General features: G+C 45.5%; 1 protein-coding gene and 1 long non-coding RNA gene across 6 annotated transcripts in view; both read left to right on the top strand.

Moving 5' to 3' along the window:
• Positions 1-20,987, top strand: part of LOC140703831 (uncharacterized) — a 22,828-nt gene continuing 1,841 nt past the window's right edge. The window contains exons 1-5 of one of the 5 annotated variants that reach the window (XM_078387283.1): positions 1-108; positions 835-925; positions 5,320-5,446; positions 6,121-6,186; positions 10,189-11,590. In XM_078387283.1, coding sequence (XP_078243409.1) covers positions 10,452-11,590 — 1,139 coding nt within the window. In that variant the 5' untranslated portion in view covers positions 1-108; positions 835-925; positions 5,320-5,446; positions 6,121-6,186; positions 10,189-10,451. Of the gene's footprint in view, positions 235-834; positions 926-5,319; positions 5,447-6,120; positions 6,187-10,038; positions 13,425-20,987 lie in introns of those variants that run through there. The other 4 variants (XM_078387280.1, XM_078387281.1, XM_078387279.1 and 1 more) reach the window with 4 other exon arrangements.
• On the top strand, positions 17,203-20,781 carry LOC144587292 (uncharacterized). The gene is made up of 2 exons (XR_013542444.1): positions 17,203-17,319; positions 19,941-20,781. It is a non-coding gene; the product is annotated as an uncharacterized LOC144587292 (long non-coding RNA).

Raw genomic sequence — 20,987 nt, forward strand, 5'->3', positions numbered from 1 at the left:
GCCTGCCCCTCTTTCCCCCTCCACCTCTATGGCTCGCGGGGGGGGGAGAGGCACTTCCTGGGAGGGGGGCCTCCTGGGGAGTCTTCCCGCATCAGGACTTGGAAGGAGGTGGGCAATCGCAGGACGTTGTGGGGGGGGGGGGAGAGGATGAGAGTGTGTGTTTGTGTGTGCGTGGAGTGAGGGGGGGGGGTTCCGCACGATCCGGATTGCAAATCTTCCCCCTCCGTCTGGATGGTAGGAACGCCTTTGCAAGAAGGAAGGCCTTTTGTTTTCTTGGGGTCTCCTCTTGAGGGGGGGGGATATTCGAGAGGGAGGAGGGGGGAGTTTGTATCTTGTCCTCAGGTCCCCTCCCTGTAATGCCCCAATGTGTGTGCATGCATGTGCAAAGGGGGGGTGTCGTCCTGGGTTTTCCCCGTGAGCAGACCCCACCCCACTCCACCTATCCTTCCCACAAAACCTGGGTGTAAAATCCAAGGAGAGGAAGGGGCCTCGATGTCCACGGGGGTGGGGGGAGGAACCTCACTCCCACCTCTTTTGCCAAAGCTTGGAAAAGTTACTTTAAGGCTGCAAGGACCTACCTGGTTGGGAAGCAGAGACAAGGGTTGCAAAGAGGAGGAAGTGGGGCAGGAAAGAGTCCCACAAATGGGGTTTTGGGGCAGAAGGTAGAGGTGAGCTTGGGAGGAGGGGCTGAGCCTGGCAACTTGCCTTGGAATCCAAAAATATCCTCTGGATGTCACCTTTTGTGCACACACACCTGCTTCTTAGCTGCCTTTCCAATCCTTGTACAGAAAGCCTCTGGAATAATCCTCTTTTTTTTCTTTTCTCCCGAAGCAGGGGTGAGACGGAGTTGAATTCTCCTCCTCACTTTTCTCTGGACTAAAAGAGAAGAATCAACTTCCAGATCCTCCCAACCTTTGCAAGGCAGGTGAGATCTCTTTCTTTCTTAGGCTCAAAAAGCACAACCATACAATCAACAGAATGCAGTACGTTCAAAAGATATTTTATTTATGCAGGTATTCATAATATTTACGTGCCACCTTTTCCCCAAAGGACACAGTGAGGCTTATAGTGTTAAAGCTAAAATCATTACAGTATTTAAAAAGATTTAAACAGGTATATTAAGTAGAAGTAATATTAAAAACACAAATAAAACTACAGAATACAGTACTCCGTTTAAAAAAAACCCATTGGTAATCAAGTAATATAAAGGAAAGCCTGTTCTGCCCTCACAGACTGGGTTGGTCTAAAGTCCATGTATTTTAGGTTCATGCTAATAGCCTATTAAGTCCGCATGATGGGGGGGGCTAAATTTTCCTGATTTTCCATCACGTTTAAGAGGTGGATAATTCTTTTTTTTCCCCACATTAAAGTTCTGGCATTTCCTCCTGTTTCTTTAATATTCACGGATGTTTTTAAAAAAACCTTTGATTTTAATCTGGGAGGAGCAAGTGCAACTTAAGAGTGGGTGTACATTTTAGCGTAGAGACTTTGAGCCTTTCTCTACCGGCAGCCACTCCCTAGCTCGGAGCGCAACGCCTGCCCGGTAATGAACCCTTCTCAACAGGGATGGGCTTCCGGCCTCCAGGAACAATGGCACCTGTTTCCTCGAGTGCTTGGTCTGTCTCTCTTGCAAGGGCTGAACTCTTCTGTACTTGGCCGGAGGCTTCTCCTGCAGAGTCCCACTTGGCCCACGAAGAAGAAAAAGAGGTTACCTACCTGTAACCATGGTTCTTCTAGTGGTCCTCTGTGAATTCACACATCTTCCCCTATGTCCGGCATGGGTTATATTAAATGATTCTTCTGCCCGGCGGACAAATTCTAGGAACTGAGGGGAATCTTAGGTGGGTGGAGCATGTGCTCCCCAGGGGTGCATCCCACTAACTGTACTTTTAAGCTCTAAAATCTTCCGAGACATTCAGCAAATGTACACAAATGGGTGACTGGCAAGCTTCACTTACCGGGATGGTGGGACGTCACGGTAGGAAGGATGCCAATACAAATCAGCCAAATCCAGCATAATTGCGTGCTCTCACATCTATGCGGTAATGCCTAACAAAGGTCAATAGGGTAGACCATATTGCAGCACGACAGATGTTAGGAATCTCGATTCCACGCTGGAAAGAAGTAGTGGCTCCCCGTCAGAGAGTCGAACCCCGGTCTCCCGCATGACAGGCGGGGATACTTACCACTATACAAGGCTGTTTCTACTTGGCTGGTTCCTGATACTTTCTGGAGAAGAATGTTGCCTATGGAGACTCTTAGTTTAAGCAAGGCTGTCAGAAGCATCAGGCAAATATATATAAATCAAAATAAAATCAGTGTAGGGTGATAGGATCAAGGAGTGGATTAAGTAGCAATTCCAAAACCCACATGCCTGCTTTGTGGGGATTTGAACCCATGTCACAAGAATCCCCGTTGCCTGTCTGCTCCTAGCCTCTCTGTACATGTGCAGAGTGTTACTATTTTTGCTTCCAATCATACTCTGCCCAACCTCACAAAAAAGGTCAGGTGCTGTTGGTGAGACACAACCCCTGGTCAGTCTGGCGTGGAGCTCTCCCGAATTTCTCCTTCCCTTTTTTGAGATCCAGAAGGGTGAACTGAAGACATCTCTCCGGCATTTCGGGGTGTGTGTGTGTGTGGTTTTGTTTTGTTTTGTTTTTTTGAGATGAAAAAGCGGAATAGAACCTTCCATCTCCTAGCATAGACCTTTTTTCAATCCCTGCGCTTCTGCACAATTTGACTAGAGAAAGTTGCATGGACTCGCTGGGGGGGGTCTCCTGTACTTGGGACCAAAGTAAGTTGGTTGTCCCTAAGTAAGTAAGAAAAGCAAAAGCAAGGAAGGGGGGCAGAAATTTGAACCTGGACCTCTGGGGACCTGATCCCAGGCTGTGGGTAAAGGCTCAGCTGCTGCAGGGGGCAGGCAGTGGCAGGTCTGGGGAGAAGAAGATATTATTAGAGGTAATGAGAAATGGCAAGAAATGCTTTTTTAAATTACGTGCTTTTTTGGTTGGGTTGGGAGTTTTTGCCCTGGTTCTGTGAAACGGAAGGAAGAAACACCAAATCTGGTGTTTCCACAGTTTTCTCCCTGGGTTGGCAGCCCTTGTCATGGTTAGCTTGAAGCAGATCTTGGTGTCCCTCTGGAACGCCTCATCTAAGGAAGAGCAGCTGGGGGGTGAAATAAAATAAGCCTTCCCTGTGATCCAGGAAGGTGTTTGGCTTCCCCTGCTGCTTTCTTGGGTTATTTGGCGATCCATGTTTGCGCAGTTGTCGGCAAGGAAGATCAAGGCCTCTTGTCTGTTTCCTTCAAGAAAATTGGGCCTTCCCTCAAATAATACAGTGTAGAATTAAGGAATCTTGGTGGTATCCTTTATTATAACCCTAACCCTAACCTTTTTCCGGTGGGAAATGGCCCATGCTCAGAGGACTGGTTTCTAAATTACCCCTCAGGTGGGCAAACAAGTGGGGGGGGGAGTTAGCTAAGTTTTACTCCCCTCGTGAAAAAGGAGGGAAGGGAGAATGCAAGGAATGGGGCAGTATGGGCTAGCAGTCATTGTTGTTGTTGTTATTTATATGCCACATTTCTCCCAACAAGGGACCCAAAGCGGCTCACAACATTAAAATTCACACAGTTTAAAAACACAATAAGTTAAATATTTAAAAATATATTAAACAATATATGATTTAAAATACAGTTATAATTGCTGTTCTCCAAAGAGGCCCTCCGTGGAAAAAGAGGGACCCCCACGCACCCAGCCAGTCCGCCGAAAGGCTTGAGGAGCAGCCGCATTCCCAGTGAAACTACGTCTCTTCCCCCATGAAAGAAAAACGCTATGCGAGAGCTTTTCGGGATGGCAGTCGAAGGATTGCTGTGCACTGGGGTTCCAGGATACCTCTGGGGGAGCTAGGACCCCAAAAGGAGATGCTGCAAGCGGCGGGGTGCGCGCGTGCATGCATGCACATTTCCTGTCTTTCTCCCCAGCCCAGGTTGATCCCAGCTAAATTCAATCCTTTCCTGCTCTCTCTGTTGTTTGCGTATACCTCTGGGGCCAGAAATCCGGGTGCAATCCAGGGAGGGGCGGAGTGCCCTTTCCTTTCTCCCACCTGCCCTTCCTCTTTAGGCGCTTCTGATTTGACTGAGCATGGAGAGCCTCCCTGCAAGACTAAGAAGCGACCACTTGACACCCCTCTCCCCATATGCCTCAGATTCTACTTGTTGCAATACGAGGACGTGTCCTTTCTCAAACACCCCCCTCCAGCTTCCTGCTCCCCCTGGAGCCATGGGGCACCTGCCTTTCCAAAGCATGCTGAGCCTTGGCTCTCCTCTCTGCCGGGATCTGATAATGGGAAGAAGAAAGGGAGCTTCTCCCTTTTAGTCCTTCTGCCAATAGAGTCCCATTTTTCTCGAGGAAGGAGGTCAGTTTCCCCTTCTCATGGGGAGGGTGATAGAACTGAACTGACCAGGCTCTCTTTTCTCTGGAGGAAGGCGCAAAGAATAGTCCCCAGATGGCAAGGAAGGAGTTAAGTTGGGAGTGTGGTTGGAGGGGAGGGAAGAGAGCGCTTCTGCCACTCAGCCTTCGAAAATCATTATAGGAATGTGGCTTATTTTTCCTACACAGGCCAGAGAGGTATAAAATTAGGGAGAAACATTACCTGCTCCTTTACTTCTTGGAAGAAGGACTTTCCTGGGTCTCTGGAAGAGGCAGGACCAGGAGGGAGACCTGGATGGATGGTTTAAAGAGTGGGATGGATGCCCTTCCGGAGGGATGTTGGGGTCAGGCGGACAAGGGCCCTGCGCTGTGGAGGGTGTTTGTGCAAGAGAAGGACGGAATAGTGGAACACTGGAATAATGTGAGAGGGTGAGGAGATGCATATGATCCTAACGTTCTTGTCTTCACAGCCACTCCGTGGGATAGAGTTGGTTGTGGCAGTAACTAGCCTTGGCTCCCATTCAGAGTTTGTGAACTTCCCACACAGCATTATATGGCTATTCTTGAAGATGCAAAAGGATAAAATATTTAAACTCAGTTTTAACTGGTTAAACGTAATTTTAGGGCTTCTGGTGGGGGCCTGCCATGTGGCTGCATTGTCTCCCTGCCTCCTGAAGAGAAATCTTGAGTTTCAAAAGAAGGCGATCATTGAGGGAAGAGAGGAGGAGACGGGTTGCTTGGTGGCCCCTTGCTTGAAGCGATGGGAGATAAATTCCAGAATGCTGCCTCGAGAGGGTCTCTGGAAGTTAAGTCATGGCAACTGGACTTTTTCCTAATTAAGTTGAAACGTTTGTTATATATAGAAGGGTTTTCCTGTGATTTTCCCTTTCAGCTGCCGGCGCCCTTTGAGGAGTTGGCCACGTATCTTTCCCAAGGAGGCTGGAATCTTCTGGATGCAGCTGAGAGAGCTCTGCGCGAGGACCTCCTGCTGAAGACCTCTGGGGACAAAGTCTTTCCAGGTAAGGATCCCTTTGCCTTCTGGGCATAGACTGTGAATGATGTTTCTGATTGCCCTGTTGGGACTCCCCTGTTGGAAAAAGCAGCCAGATGGTGTGCCCTGGATGAGGCCTCCCTGCGGTGCTCAAGTGTAAATATGTTCTCCTGCTCACCACTTAGTACAGTGTTTCCCAACCTGTGAGTTGCGACGCCCAAGCGGGTTGTAAAGTGTTTTCTGGGGACAGTCACAGGCCACCTTATATTGTATTGTAGCCCTTGTTGACTAATTTCTGCCTTGACCTTTCAGAGCGGGATATTAAAGAGAGAGAGAGAGAGAGAGAGAGTTGTGCGTAAAAGAGAGAGAGAGAGAGAGAGAGAGAGAGAGAGAGAGAGAGAGAGAGAAACATGCCCTTTGAGGGAGAAAGAAGCCTCTGCTTTCTCTGAAAAGGGATGAATTTGCCCCATTAAAAATGTGGTTTTATACAAAATGTGGCAGGCGGGTCACAGGTTACAGTGGTGCCCTGCTTGACAATGACCCCGCTGCATGACGAAATTGCTTAACAATGTGACAATGATTCCTATGGGTTTTTTCGCCTAACAATGAATAGTTCCATGCTTCGGGAACTACTTTTTCACTTCATGACGATTAGAAACAGCAGATCAGCAGGTCTCAAAATGGCTCCCTGCTGTTTTCCAGACCTATTTCCAGAAGACATCGATCGAAAATGGCTTCCCCTATGGAGGATCTTCACAAAACGAGCAGGTATTTCCCCCATTGAACACATTGACTGGTTTTCAATGCGTTCCAGTGGGTTTTTTTTCACTTGATGACAATTTCACTGTAGAGCGATTTTGCTGGAACAGATTATCGTTGTCAAGCGGGGCACCACTGTACTTGGCTATTATATAATAATAATTTTAATTATTATTATTACTATTATTTATTTATTTATATTGTGCTCTACACCAGAGCGCATTCCAATAGTCAAAAACAGTTAAAATATAGCCACAACATAATTACAATGATAAAAACATACAGTAAGTAATTATCATTCAATTTGGCAATACACAATGAAAATAGCTTTAAAAACAATATAATAATTGAAGTACAGTAATCCTATCCCAATTATTGCCTATTTCCATGGTCAACTCCCTATGGTTCCCGGTTGAACAAGTAGGTTTTTATGTCTTGTTTGAATTTGTCCAGCTCTGGTTCCACGCAGAGGTAACGCAGAAGAGAATTCCACAATTTTGGGGCCATATGAGAAAAGGCTCTAAGTCTGGAGTGAGCCACCTTGCTCCGAGAGACTAGTAAACGACCAAAATCTGCAGATCGAGTCCTCCTATGAGAAATATGCCACCCCACAAGTTCCACTAAATAGCTAGGGCAAGAGAAATGTAATCCTTTAAATGTCAGAACAGGAACCTTATAATATGTTCTTGATCTGATGGGTAACCAGTGCAATGACCTGCGGTGCTGGGAAACACAGTGGTGCCTCGATTTACGAGCATAATCCATTCCAGAAGATAGCCATAATTCGAAATGGTTGTAAGTCAAAGCACCATTTCCCATAGGAATACATTGAAACCCCATTAATCCGTTCCAGTGCAGTACAGTCCCCAGGCAGTGCTGAAGGGACAGAACGGCATCTCCTGCAGTTGGTGAAAAGGAGATGTAGAGCTGGGTGTCATCAGCGTACTGATGGCATGATGCCCCACACCCCCTGATGACCCCACCCAGCGGTCTCATATAGATGTTAAAACAGCCATACTGAGGGTCTCAAACGACTTCCTCTCTCAAGCCAAATGTGGCACAGCTATGCAAGAGGAAGCTCTTAGCAGCAAGGAGTAGGCAAGAGAAGAAGCTACATTCAGAAAAACAGTTCGTGCTCTTAAATGTCCTATTCATGTTCAGGACAATTCATGTTTAGAAGAAGATTAAAGGTTAAAGAACTGTTAATGCAGACATTTGAATCTGAATACAGCAGATACAGAAGACTGAAGAAACTACATATAGTCGCCCACTAGAGAATTATTATTATTATTTTATTAGTAGTAGTAGTATTGTTGTTGTTATCGTCGTTGTTGTTTTTGTTTTGTTGTTGTTGATGATGATGATGATGATGACGACAACAACAACACAGCAAGCCCCATCGGAACGCGGTGGGGCTGGGAATTTTTTTAAAAAAACCCAAAACAACACCACACAGGAATGCGATGGGGCTGAAAGAAAGAAAAAACCAAAAATAAACAGCACAGGAAGCCCCATTGGAATGCGATGGCGCTGGGGGGAAAAACACTAAAAAACATCACAGCACAGAAACATAGCCCCCCCGCCCCGCCCAAACTCACCCTGCAAAACGATGTAAATGTACCCACCCAGAAACAGAAAGCAGTGCCAGGCAGTCCTTTCTGCAAACACACACACACTAACTGTTGGGGCAAAAGAGCTACAAAGAAGCTCTTTGCCAACCAAGGGTTGGTTGTCTAATTTGAATTCCCCACCTTTTTTCCCTGCCTCTTTTCTGTTTGCAACTCTGTTTGTGGCCAGAGTTGGTCGCAACTCGAAATGGTCATACGTTGAGATGGTTGTACGTTGAGGCACCACTGTACTGTATGAGAGTAGTATGGCAGGTTTAAAACTACTCGTACTGCACTATTCTGCACCAAGGTGAGAGGACGAAGTGACTCAAAAAGAGAGTCGTGATTCAAAAAATGTTGGAATCACTAACATGAACTGGGATTTGCGGCAGACTTATTGTTGCTTCATCCTTCTCCCTATGCCTTCTAGGTCATCCCATAATGAGAAGCGGTGGAGGGAGCAATATAGGAATAGTCCTTCTTCCCCTTCCACCTCCCTAGCCATCGCTCAGGCCATAAATCCATTGCAGGAAGAAGAAGCAAACCATCACGTGGTTTCATTCCTCTGAGCTCTAAATGAACAGCAGTGACCTATAGAGACCAAAAAGGATCCACATACAAAAATAAGCACTAGCTTTCTGACAAACTCACCAACACGTCTTAGAAAACTTAGTATGTATCCAATATAATTTAACCAGAGTTAAACGCCATCACCAAATTATCTTACACATATTTCTTTAATCCTTATATACATGATTTCAATATTCTGATATCCCATATATTTTTTTCTACACCTCAGTATTTATTTCCTCTTCTAATCATATTCCCACATTGGCTGAAGAAATCTTGTTTAACCTCTGCTTTTGATAGTGTTTTATAAAATTTTACTTGTTGTCCCTTTCATTATCTTATATTTATCTGTTTTTCCTTTCTGAGGCAATAAATATAATGCTACCCTTGTTCCAAATTAATAGCATATTTTATTAAAAAGGGATTGTTAATTGTTTTAACATACAGTGGTACCTTGACTTGAGAACGTCCCTACATGAGAACGATTCGAGTTAAGAATGGCTCCGTTCGCAAAAAGTTGCATCAACTTCAGAATGGAGCCTCGACTTAAGAACAAAAAAAACAAAAACACAAAAAACACCCTTTCCTGCCCTTTTTTGACCTAAGTTCATCTTAGAAGAAATGTTTTTTAAAAAATTCACTTCCTAATGGTAGATAACGGATTAACCGGCTTTGCATTAGTTCCTACAGGAACTAATACTTCGACTTAAGAACAGCGCCTCGATTTAAGAACGAAAGACAGCAGATACGGATTAAATGGTTTTCATTGTATGGGAAATGGTGCTTCAACTTTAAGAACGTTTCAACTTAAGAACGCAGTTCCAATATGGATTAAGTTCTTAAATCGAGGTACCACTTTACTATTATTATATTGTCTAAAATATTTTTTCAGGTGGGCCTGAACTAAGTTCCTGTAGTTCCATATCTGTCCATATTAGATTAGATTAGATCTTTGAAATAAATTACAAGTAGAGATTTGCCAGGAGCCCTCTCTCCCAGCTTTTAAGAGGCTACTTAAATTGGAATTGTTTAAAGCTACCTTTTATTAAAGTATGCCATTTGATGTCCCAATGTGATTTAATTTTTTACTTTTGTCACATTTGGTGAGTCACATAGTATTTGACAGGAGGGCCTGGCGTGCTCTGGTCCATGGGGTCACGAAGAGCAGGACATGACTTAATGCCTAAACAACAACAATGGTATTTTATATTATTTTATGAAGGAATATATTTTGTAGTCTTTAGCAGTTAGTACATTGACTCATATTTGTATAGTATGGATAATTTGATGCCAATTTCTTATCTTCCTCAGTTCTATGTAACTGAGCCATTTTTATATGTTTTCTGTAGGTATATCCCCTGTGGTCTTTCTATCTTCAATCTTATTTCCATTAAACAATTCTCGTATATTTGTTTACATAACAGCACTAAATACTGAAGAATTTCCGATTTGTTTCTTGCAAGCAGACATAAAAATGGGGGACACCCAGCCTAGACACAGGAAATTTTCACTTCCCTAGTTATGTCAAACTTGAAGGCTCATCTGCCTCTTGTATTTTATCAGAAAAAGGAAAATAGAAAACTATTTTATGATTATCGGGAAATAATTTGTATACCCTGACCCTGCTGACATTCCACCTGATGAAATGGAATTGAGTTACCAAAATCTTTTCTTTCTCCTCAAGGGGCTGGTCTTGGTGCAGCTATGGGACTCCTCCCTTTGTCGGGGGGAGGGGTTTCAGAGACAGAGCAGACACCTTGGCTTGATCCCCAGTGAGATTCCTGTCTGTGCTGCACTTCTCCATCTTCTGCACTCCATTTTTTTCTCACATCAGGTCACAAATGGGAGAATCAGAATGCTACGGAATCACTTGTTCTGCCACTGAAAAGAAACAAGAGTGAAGCAGGAAAAGAAGAAAAAAGATACCGAGAAGGAATGGAAAGGGTGAAAGGGAAGCAAGTCGAGAACAGAGGAAAATACTTATCTCCAACTTATCAGAGCTCTGATGTCTGTGAACTTCTGGAAGTCTGAAATAGCTGCCACCAACCAAAAAACAAAGGGAAAAGTTTCTCGACAGCAAAAATACATTCAAATTTAATGCAGATGTCACATACTAGAGTCAACTTGATGGAGAAACCAAGCCAATGTGAGAATAATGGAAAGAGTAAGACCATGAATAGTAAAGTTATTTCATGTGAAAAACCCCTTGGAGGGGAGAAACAGTATAAATGCCTGCAGTGTGGAAAGAGGTTCAGGTACAACTGTCAGTTTACCACACATCAAAGGACTCACACTGGGGAGAAGCCATATAAATGCATGGAATGTGGACTGAGCTTCAGTCGGAAGGATATCTTGAATTCACATCAAAGAGCCCACACTGGGGAGAAACCATATAAATGCAAGGAGTGTGGGAAGGGCTTTAGTCAAAATGGACATCTACTTTCACATCAAAGGACCCACACAGGAGAGAAACCATATGTGTGCATGGAATGTGGAAAGAGCTTTGGCCAAAGCGGTAACCTCAGTGCACATCAAAGAACTCACACTGGGGAGAAACCATATAAATGTAAGGAATGTGGGAAGAGCTTCAGTGAAACCAGTAGCCTTAGGTTACATCAGAGGACTCACACAGGGGAGAAACCATTTGAATGCATAAAATGTGGGAAAAGCTTCAGTGACCACAGCAGCCTCAGATCGCATCAAAGAATCCACACTGGGGAGAAACCATATGAGTGCACAAAATGTGGGAAAAGCTTTAGTCACAGCTTTAACCTTACTTCACATCAAAAAATTCACACTGGAGAGAAACCATTTGAATGCAAGGAATGTGGTAAGACCTTTAGTCAGAGAGGCAACCTTAGTTCACATCAAAAAATTCACACTGGGGAGAAACCATTTCAGTGCATGGAATGTGGAAAGAGCTTTAGGCATAGTAGTCACCTTAGTTCACATCAGAGAACTCACACGGGGGAGAAACCATATGAATGCGCAGAATGTGGAAAGAGCTTCAGGCACAGCAGTCACCTGAGTTCACATCAAAGAACTCACACGGGAGAGAAACCATATGAATGTGCAGAATGTGGAAAGAGCTTCAGTCAGAGCTATAGCCTTAGTTTACATCAAAGAACACACACAGGGGAGAAACCCTATAAATGCATGGAATGTGGAAACAGCTTCAGCTTAAACAGTCATCTCAGAAGACATCAAAGAATTCATGTAGGAGAGAAGCCATACAAATAAATGGAATGAGAGAAGTGCTTCATTAACAAGAACTTTAGTTCACATCAAAGAACTTGCATTGGGGAGAAACCATATAAATATAAGGTATATGGAAAAAATTTCAGGTTGGATCAAAAATCAAATCACATGAAAATACAGTCATGCCCCACTGGATATTACCCCGCTCTATGACAATTCATTTTACGTTGATGTTTTTGCAATCGCAAAACGATGTTTAAAATTGGTTTTTTTTCCTTGTGCGATGATCGGTTCCCTGCTTTGGGAACCGATTTTCACTTTACGACCATCAGCAAAAAGCTGATCGTCAGGTTTCAGAATGGCTGCCGGCTGAAGAAAATCCCCCCTCCCTGTTTTCTAGGACGGATTTCTCACTTTACAGTCATCGAAAATGGCCGCCATATGGAGGATCTGCACTGGATGAGCAGGTATTCAGCCCATTGGAATACATTGAACGGTTTTCAATGCATTTCAATGGGTTTTTTAAATTTCATTTGACGTTTTCGCTCTATAGCGATTTCGCTGGAACGAATTAACGGCAAGTGAGGCACCACTGTACATCAAAACATTCTCATAGGAGAAACCAGAAAAGTATGGAATATAGAAGGAGCTTCATGAACAGCTGTGTTCTCTCTAGTCATCAAATAACTCACACAGGGGAGAGACCATATAATTGCACAGAATGTGGAGAGAATTTCAGGTTGAGTGATGGCCTTCCTTTCCATCAAAGAACTCTCGGGGGAGAAACCATATTTTGCATGGAAGGTGGAAAGAGCTTGACCAAGAGCAATGGCCTTACTCAATGTGAAAGAGGACACCAGAGGGCCAAACCACACAAGCTGGGATTTGGAAAGAGCTACCATTGGAGTGGAAAACAAATTAAATGTCAAAGGAGTAACAGTTTATTTCTCATACATGGAATGTGCTCATGTTTATGTAGAATGTGGGAGGCATTTAGTTAAGGCACACAATGTATTTGACATTGTAGGAAGTACATTGGAGAGAAGCTGAATAGATGTCTCGGTTTTGGGTAGATGTTCAGTAGAAGAACTATGGTATGTTCCCTTTCCTCTTTCAGTGGAAGCCGCATTGCAAAAGTAAATGTGCAAAACCACACTTTTTGTTAGAGATCTGTCTTTTTCTAGTGCAGGATTGTATTGATAATGACTTTTGGGGAAAAATAGAAAACCTGTATGGAGATCCGTTTTAGTCATTTATAATTAGGTTGTAGAATTACAAGCTCTTGTGAAAATCAATTGGATTTGTTCAATTGTAAATGTCCATTGGTGTATATTTGGGGGGGGGGGTTTGCAATCTCTGTGCCTCACTGGACAGCTTCCGGTGTAACCAACTGCCATTGAATACACAATGAACTACAGAAGAAGCTCCAGAACTGAATGTGCAACTGTGCCTATTGAAACACGTCCTTTATAAGATTTCCTCCAAAATGCCAACTTCACAGCTTTTTGGAACAAATCCAAGTTATGCAGGTGTAGCTACACAACAGGATTTTTTATTTTAGAACTATCCTGGAATTGTCTACTCTCTTAATAACCTCTGAATTAGCCTTCTAAGCTTTGTCTTTTGTTAAGGATCTTCTTCACATCTTTTTCATATTTTTATCATCATCATAGAACTGCAGAGCTGAAAAGAGACCCTTTGGATCATGTCCAGCATCTGATGAGTAGGCACAATGGGACTCAACTCCGAACCTCTGGCTCCATAGAGTTAGATACGTAAACCACCGAGCTTTCTTGCGGTTCAACTTTGAATTTATTTTTGAACCAATATAATTTTTGAACAATTGTTAATAATAATAAAATGCTATTTCCAGCTGTGTGGTCACTCTGAAAGAAAAAGGGTTGGTGTTCTTGAGGAAAGTGCCTTGCACTTCAGACTTTTCTGGGTATTTTGTCATTCCTACCTCACATGGTTGGTTTCCAGACCAGATAAACAACCTTGTAGATTTTAGTTTTAGTGTTGTGGGGAAAAGGGTCACAGGATTCTTTTCCCAATCAACAGCCCACTGCACACACACCCTGGAAAGGGTACACACTAGGAAATACCAGAGTAGTGAATTCTCTTTGTGGTGCCCACTGTTTCGACAGTAACTATTGCTCTCTGGCTTTGGTGCAGGCTATATGATGGACCAAAAGACTTCATATAACCTTTTTTGTTAGATATGAATATCATCCGCGATGATCCTTCTCTAGATCCCATTGCTTTTGCAGGTATGATAGACAGGGAGTCACTGGTGAGCCTTCCCAGTGGTTTCTTCCAGGATAAAAAAGCCGCCTCTCATGAGGCTAGGCTGGCCCATTCTCTCCTCCCTTTCAACAGCATGTCAAAGAAATTGGAGCCCTGTCTCCTGATGCCTCTTCTGACACTCCATTCACTGTATGATGCCTTTTATGGATACTCAACTCAGTTGAAGAAGATAATCTTTGATTTTTCTCTTTGAAATCAAAAGGACACTTGAACTTTGCAAATTCTACAAGCAACTCCTGTATTAGTGCTGTTGCCAAGGCCTTGGGTGCACAGATTTTAGCATTTGGTGGTGGTTCAGATTGTTCATGTTGTATTAGGTGAATGTGAATAAGAAGAGACTTATTTTGCCAGCTTCCCCAGTAGTAAGCAAATGACTCCAGAGAACTTAAAATGTCTTACAGAAACATTTCTTAGGTGAAATGGGGTGGGAATACAGTGTAGGGTGCTTGACAAACAGAACCAGGAGCAATGTGCCTGCCTCTCCTTTCCCCATCTCCTTTCCAGCGAACTTGCTTGCAAGGTAGCCTTGTGAGTTTCTTGCATCAGAATCTGGAAGGAAGTGGCTGCTCTGGGTGCACAATTATGGGGAGGGCTGGGAGAGACAGAGATGGGAAATTTTAAAGTCCCTCATTTCCCTCCAGGGACTAGCATGGGGGGGGGAAGGTTTCCTCCATGCAATCCAGATTGCCCCCTCTCATTGGTCTGCATCATATGGCATCATTTTCCTGTGAGGAGACCCCCACCTTAAAGCAAAAGCCCCCAGGTAGAAGGCAGGTGCAAGAAGGAGGAGGGGTCTGATCCAGGCAATTTACCTGAGATTGAGAATGTCTTCTAGGCTTCTTCCTCTGCCCCTTACCCTAGCTCCTCAGTCCATTTTAGGTGGCTATTTGGAAGCTGAGTCATGGACTTCTTCCTTATTAGGTTTGAAGTGTTTCCCTACTGATACAAGGAGCTTCTTCAGTCTGAGGAGAGTTGGTGGGAGATCCTTGTTTCAACCTAATATGGAAGAAATCCAGTTGTTATAACTCCCTTGGACGACTGAGAATCTTCATAGATATAAGGGTGCCTCTTGTTTCCCCTCAGGGTCCCTTTCCCTCATGGGAATCCTCCAAAGATGGACTCCGCCACCCTTACTCGCCGGGTGCCTTTCTCTGTGCAGAAGAATGGACAGAGCCCAGGTGTGCTTTTGAGAGGAGGAGAAAGAAGGGGGCCTCTGGTAGGATTAGCAAGTTTTCCCTCAGGAGGTGCTGTTCTTAGTTTCCTTTCTCTCAAGCGTTTAGGCGCTTTATGTTTCTGGAGTAATTATTTTATTTATAATTTTAAGGCAACAGGAAACCATTTGGCCTCTTGAGGTGCACACACATATCTATCTTCTGGCCCCTGAGGTAAAACGGAGGTGGGGAGGAGAAGGCCAGGTGGGACACCCTATCCAACCCCATCTCAACCCCCTCCCCACTGCCGGCCGCCTCCCCACACACACACACCGCCCATCTCCAAGGCCAGGAAGGGGAAGACGCTCCCCAGCAGGAAATGCTTTTCTGCCTTTCCCCGCTCAATTTAACGGCTGCGCCCTTCCCCCCCCCCCCCGTCAATCTCCGCCTGGCCGGCCAACCGCAATCGCCAGGGGGCGCCTGCGCGGTGGAGCCTCCGCGGCTGAGGCGGGAGCCGTTGATCCAACAGGAAGGCGGAGAGGGAAGGAAGAAAGGGAAGGGAGAGCATCGTAGGGTGGGGCTGCGATGGGGGTGGGTGGGAAAGAGATAGGGGGAGGCGCACCTTTTGGTGTCCCTCGGAGGAGGGGGGCTCCATCATTGGAGGAAGAGCAGAAAGAAGAAAGGATGATGATCCCGCCTAGGAGTCGATGCGTCTGGAGCTATATAACACTCCCACATCAATGCATTGCCTTCCATGGGAATCTAAGCTTTCCCCCCCTGCTGCAAATTCTCCCCTCCATTGCAATTTGATTTTACTATCCCATTATTTCTGATCCATTTTGAATGGTTCGTCGTGGAGGAAGAGAGACGTGGTTGTTGAAATAGCTTGGACTCAGACTGCTGAGGGCTTTATAAGTTAGAATCAGCACTTGGAATTGCACCCAGAAGCAGTTTGGCATCCAGTGTAGCTCCTGATCTAGATAGGTTCTGTGTCTTCTTCTTCTTCTTCTTCTTCTTCTTCTTCTTCTTCTTCTTCTTCTTCTTCTTCTTCTTCTTCTTCTTCTTCTTCTTCTTCTTCTTCTTCTTCTTCTTCTTCTTATTATTATTATTATTATTATTATTATTATTATTATTATTATTGGTTGAGGAATACATCATGATATGAGCCCCTCATCCAGGTGGATGGGTGGATGGCCTATGGCACTGGTTCTTAACCTTTTTGAAAGAAACGCCCCCTTGAGCCATTGAGGAAGTTATCATCGCCCCCCTCCCCGCAGTGATTTATTTATTTATTTATTTATTTATTTATTTATTTAGACACTTAAATCCAATGACCCCTGAAAACAAAATTAAATTCCAAGAAAATGAAATGCCCCCCAAAAAGTAACATTTAACAATTTAGTTGCAAGTGAATTTTAAGACGCAAAAAGAAATATAAAAAGGGCATAAAAACAAATGCAGGAACTAAAAATTTCAAGACAAAAAGTCTGAAACTAAATTAAAATTGGAGGAAAATATATATTCATGCACACTGTAAAAAGGCTGCAGCCATCTGCACAGGTTTGGCTTGCTCCAGTGCCCCCCTACCGCCCCCCTTCTGCTCCAGCGCCCCCACGCCGCCCCTTTTCATTCCATCGCCCCCCTGAAAAATGAAATCGCCCCCTGGGGGGCATTATTGCCCACGTTAAGAACCACTGGCCTATGGGATACCTGCTGTGCCCTGCAACTGATATGACAGGCATGCCTCTCCTTTTTTTAGAGGTGGTAACAGCCATGTGGGAAGCAGAAATTCAGCCTCTCTTGTGGTGCATCATGGCCTCTCCCAATTTCAAGAGATCATTGTCCAGCAGGCCGAGGCAAAGAGGCAGTCCCGAAAGCAGCAAAATAAGGGAGCTGGACAGGGGACAGATTGTGTTTGTCTTGAGTGTGGAAGAGATTGTCACTCTAGAATTGGCCTTCTCAGCCACACTAGACGCTGTTCCAAGACCTCCATACAGAGCACGTTAACCATAGTCTCTCGAGACTGAAGGATGCCTAAAAGAGGAAGAGGAATAGAGGATCCTGTGGAGATGATGCCTTTGTGGAAAACGGAGGGATCCCGGGGAGACCTGGAGGCAGACCCCACCTGGGAGGGCAAGAAAAGGGGGGGGCTGAGGGGCGAGGTCCCATCCAAGCGGAAAAGGCGAAGGAGGGGGGGAATGTTGGGGGGGAAGAGGAGGGGCCAAGCTGAGGGCCCCTCCCCCGCGATGTCCTGGAAAGGGGAAGAAAGGGAGTTGTGTCCACACGTGGAGGGCACAGGAAAGGCCAAGGTAGGCGACCCACCGGGCGGGTCCTGGGCTCGATGGAGGGACTCCTGCGGGGGGGGGGGGGAAGAGGGGGAAGAGAGAGATCCCGGTGTGGAGGGGGGAGGGCAAGACGGGGGGGCAGGGGATGGATTGAGTCCCCCCCTTGGGGCTCCGGGATCCGCAGGTGGAAAGCGAAGCGGGAGGGAAGGAGGGTCCCTCCGGCTCCCCCCCTTTCGGGGACCCCCTCGCGAAGGGGAGGCAGACGGGGGGAGAGAGACAGGTCCTTGGCGGGGGTGGGCACGCGAGAGAGGGTGATTCCCCCTCCCGGTAGTCCTGGCGCTTTTGAGGACCGGGAGGGAGGCGAGAGGCGCGACCCGAAGCGGGCAGTGGCGCCGGAGGGAGGGAGAGGAGGAACCGCGGATGCGCCAAGCTCTGGAATTCTCCGGGACTCTTTGCCCCGCCCCCCAAGAGGAGGAGAAGACCGGGTGGGAATTGGGGGGGGGGGGGTAGAGAGAGGGAGGACGTTGAAAAACTGGGTTGAGGACCCTCCCTTCCGAGGGGAAAGCCCCCCTCCCGGTGAGGAGGATCGCCGAGCGTGGAGCTACCGGGATGGGGGGCTTTTGGAGGGATCCCCCAGGCAGGGGTTGAGGAGGGAGGCGCCCCTTCCGGGTCCCCACGGCGGGGGGGGGGAGGGCAAGGCGCTCCAGAGGGGCTCCTGGGGGAGGAAAGGAAGATGGAACGACCACCTGGATCTCCCGGCATCGTCCCCTCCTGTTCAGAGCGCTGACCCCTCCCTTCCGAGGAGCCTCCCGGACTCCTTTTCCGGCTGCCAACCTCTACCCCCCCCCGATTTGTTTCACCAATCCTCCCCCGCCATCCTTTCTGATCCAGACCGGATGGGGACCCTCTTGCCTCCAGATGCCAAGGTCCCAGCTTAAGACATCCGGGAAGTTTCCATCTCGACCTGGAAGAAGCCTGTGGCGTGGGAGAAGCAGAGCTCAGTGGGTAGAGCAGTGCAGCCTTCCTGCTCCAGGGCTGCCAGAAGAAAAAAACCCTCCCTCCCGTGCGCCCCTCCGCCTTTTTTTCTTTACTTCAACTTCAAAGGGTCTCCATTGAGATTGGATCCAAAATGTGCTTGGGGGGGGGAAGGGAGGAGAGACCAAATGGGATCAAGGGTGAGGTGAAAACTCCATGATTTGATGCAAAAATTGACAAGGGACAAAACATGCTTCTTCAATGTAATTTTCTCTTCAGGCCTCATTGAATTGAGTGTTAGCCTTTTTTTTTTTTTTTTTTTTTTTTTTAGAAACCGGAAGTGATCTGCCTCTCGCTTCCTATTTCTGACCAGCCAGGGAGTTTAATTCCCCCAAGATCTCTGAGAGATGTGAAAAATTGAGTTGTCTTGCAGCTCACTAAATACTGGGTGTGGGGAAACAAGGGTTCCCAGCCCCACAGAGGTTTTATAAAACACATTGAAGGAATCAGTATCCTACAAGCATACCAATCAGCAGATTCCATTCATCTTTCTTTGGCTTAACTAACCATAAACTGCTTCTTCCCAGGGATCATGTGACTTCAGAAATCCTTAGAAGTGCTATACGTGAAGAAGTGATGAGATCTTTCATGTCCATGTCATTGGCACAAAGATTCATATTACATTTATTAGTTCATGTCTATAATACCTATAATTCTCTACTGGATGGAGAAGCTTGGAGCTGGAGTCAAAATATTTGACTCGATTGATTTGGTGTTCATGCAAGAATACTGCTGTTTTTCACACTGAATGTTGAAACTGATGAAAGAGAGAGCACGTAATGATTGTCGTTCTTCGACGTGGCAGAGAGACTCGTCATCCCGCCTTCTGGTAATCCATCGTGAGTAACTAAGCGATAGGAAGGCACTGCGGGGCTCGCGGCAGCGGTGGAATCATGTGTGATTGGCCCCCTAGGGCCAGACCCTCAATATCTGCAACTGTGAGGGGATATTCATGTACGAATACCCCCATCTTTACTATAGATCCTGGGTGACCACTATAGAGCTGGGTGACCACACAGTGAGGTCTGAGAGACTGAGAGAAAGTTCTCTCAGCTCTTTAAAAGCAGATGGAGTTGGGTGTCATCAGCACACTGATGGTACCAGACCACAAAATCCTGGACAGTCTCTTCCAGGTTTTTCATGTCTCTGTGAAATAGGATAGGGAGTCATAGAATGCTGACGCAAATGCTTCAGGGGTTGAAGAGGAGTCCCCAGAAACACTACCATTTACAAAGTGACAAAGAACTGAATTATCCTACAATTTGAAATAGGAAAGGAAGAGGGGACACAACTGGAAATAATGGATTATGGTTGCTCTTCTAGAGGTAGGGCACAAAAATGTTACAATTTTAATGATATAATAGAAATTGACATGGTTTCATTGCCACATATTTGAAACTTTCTTGCTTCGATTTTGATACTTGATTTTGAAACAGATTTAGGATTCAGTCCAAGAGTCAAGTAGTTTAACTTGGGAAGGGAAGCCTATTCTAAAAGAAAAACAGATTTAGCATAGGGTGCTTAGGAGGGGAGGAGCCTTGAAAATGAAACAGGGCATGATCCCTTCTGCTTCTGTACTGAACTAAGGAATCTTTCCCCTTTTATTTCAGGTAAAAAAAGGACAACAAGGAAAGAAATCAGCAGGAAAGAGGGAAAATGAAGTTTGGAACTAAAATGGACTATAAAGGGGATGGGAGAAGAGAATGAAAAAATAATAAGAAATCCTGTGCTTCTTTGGCCTCTGATGTTTTTGAGACCCTCAATCCAGTGATGATTACAAAAGAAAAAAGAAGAAGGGACAGACCAGTCTGTGGGGAAACAGCAAGTAGAAGCCTATCTTTCAAAGAGGTTGCAAACTCCACTTCTAGTATGGTGGATCTTGTATAAAGATTCGAATCACCCAGCGGGCAGATGTTCTGTAAACTTAAGAGCATTTGGAAAGATTCTTGGTATGAGTAGACATCAACTTTCGCATGAAAGAACCCAGACAGAAGAGAAACTGTATAAATGCATGGAATTGGGAAGAGCTTCAGCATGAACAGTAAGCTTAGTTCCCATCAATGGGTCCACGCAGGGGAGAAACCATTTACATGCATTGAATGTGGGAAGAGCTTCAGTCGTAGCAATGACCTTAGTTCACACCAAAGGACCCACACTGGGGAGAAACCCTATATGTGCATGGAATGCGGGAAGAGCTTCAGTCAGAGGTGGTACCTAAAATCTCATCAAAGGACCCATACAGGGGAGAAACCATATACATGCCTTGAGTGTGGAAAGAGCTTTAGTCAGAGTGGGTACCTACATTGACATCAAAGGATTCACACAGGAGAAAAACCTTATCTCTGCAAGGAATGTGGAAAGAGCTTCACTGACAGTGGAACATATAGTAAACATCAAAGAATCCACACAGGAGAGAAACCATACATGTGCATGGAATGTGGAAGGAGCTTCGGGTCGAGTAGACATCTGAGTTCACATGAAATAACACACACAGGGATGAAACCATATAAATGCTTGGAATGTGGGAAGAGCTTTAGTCGGAGTGGGGAATTACGTTCGCATCAAATAATCCACACTGGAGAGAAACCATATCTATGCCTGGAATGCGGAAAGAGCTTCAGTCGGAGCAGTAGCCTTCGTTCACATCAAACAACACA

The sequence above is a fragment of the Pogona vitticeps genome, chromosome 2 (genome assembly GCF_051106095.1).
Source record: "Pogona vitticeps strain Pit_001003342236 chromosome 2, PviZW2.1, whole genome shotgun sequence".
In the NCBI taxonomy this organism is placed as follows: Eukaryota; Metazoa; Chordata; class Lepidosauria; order Squamata; family Agamidae; genus Pogona; species Pogona vitticeps.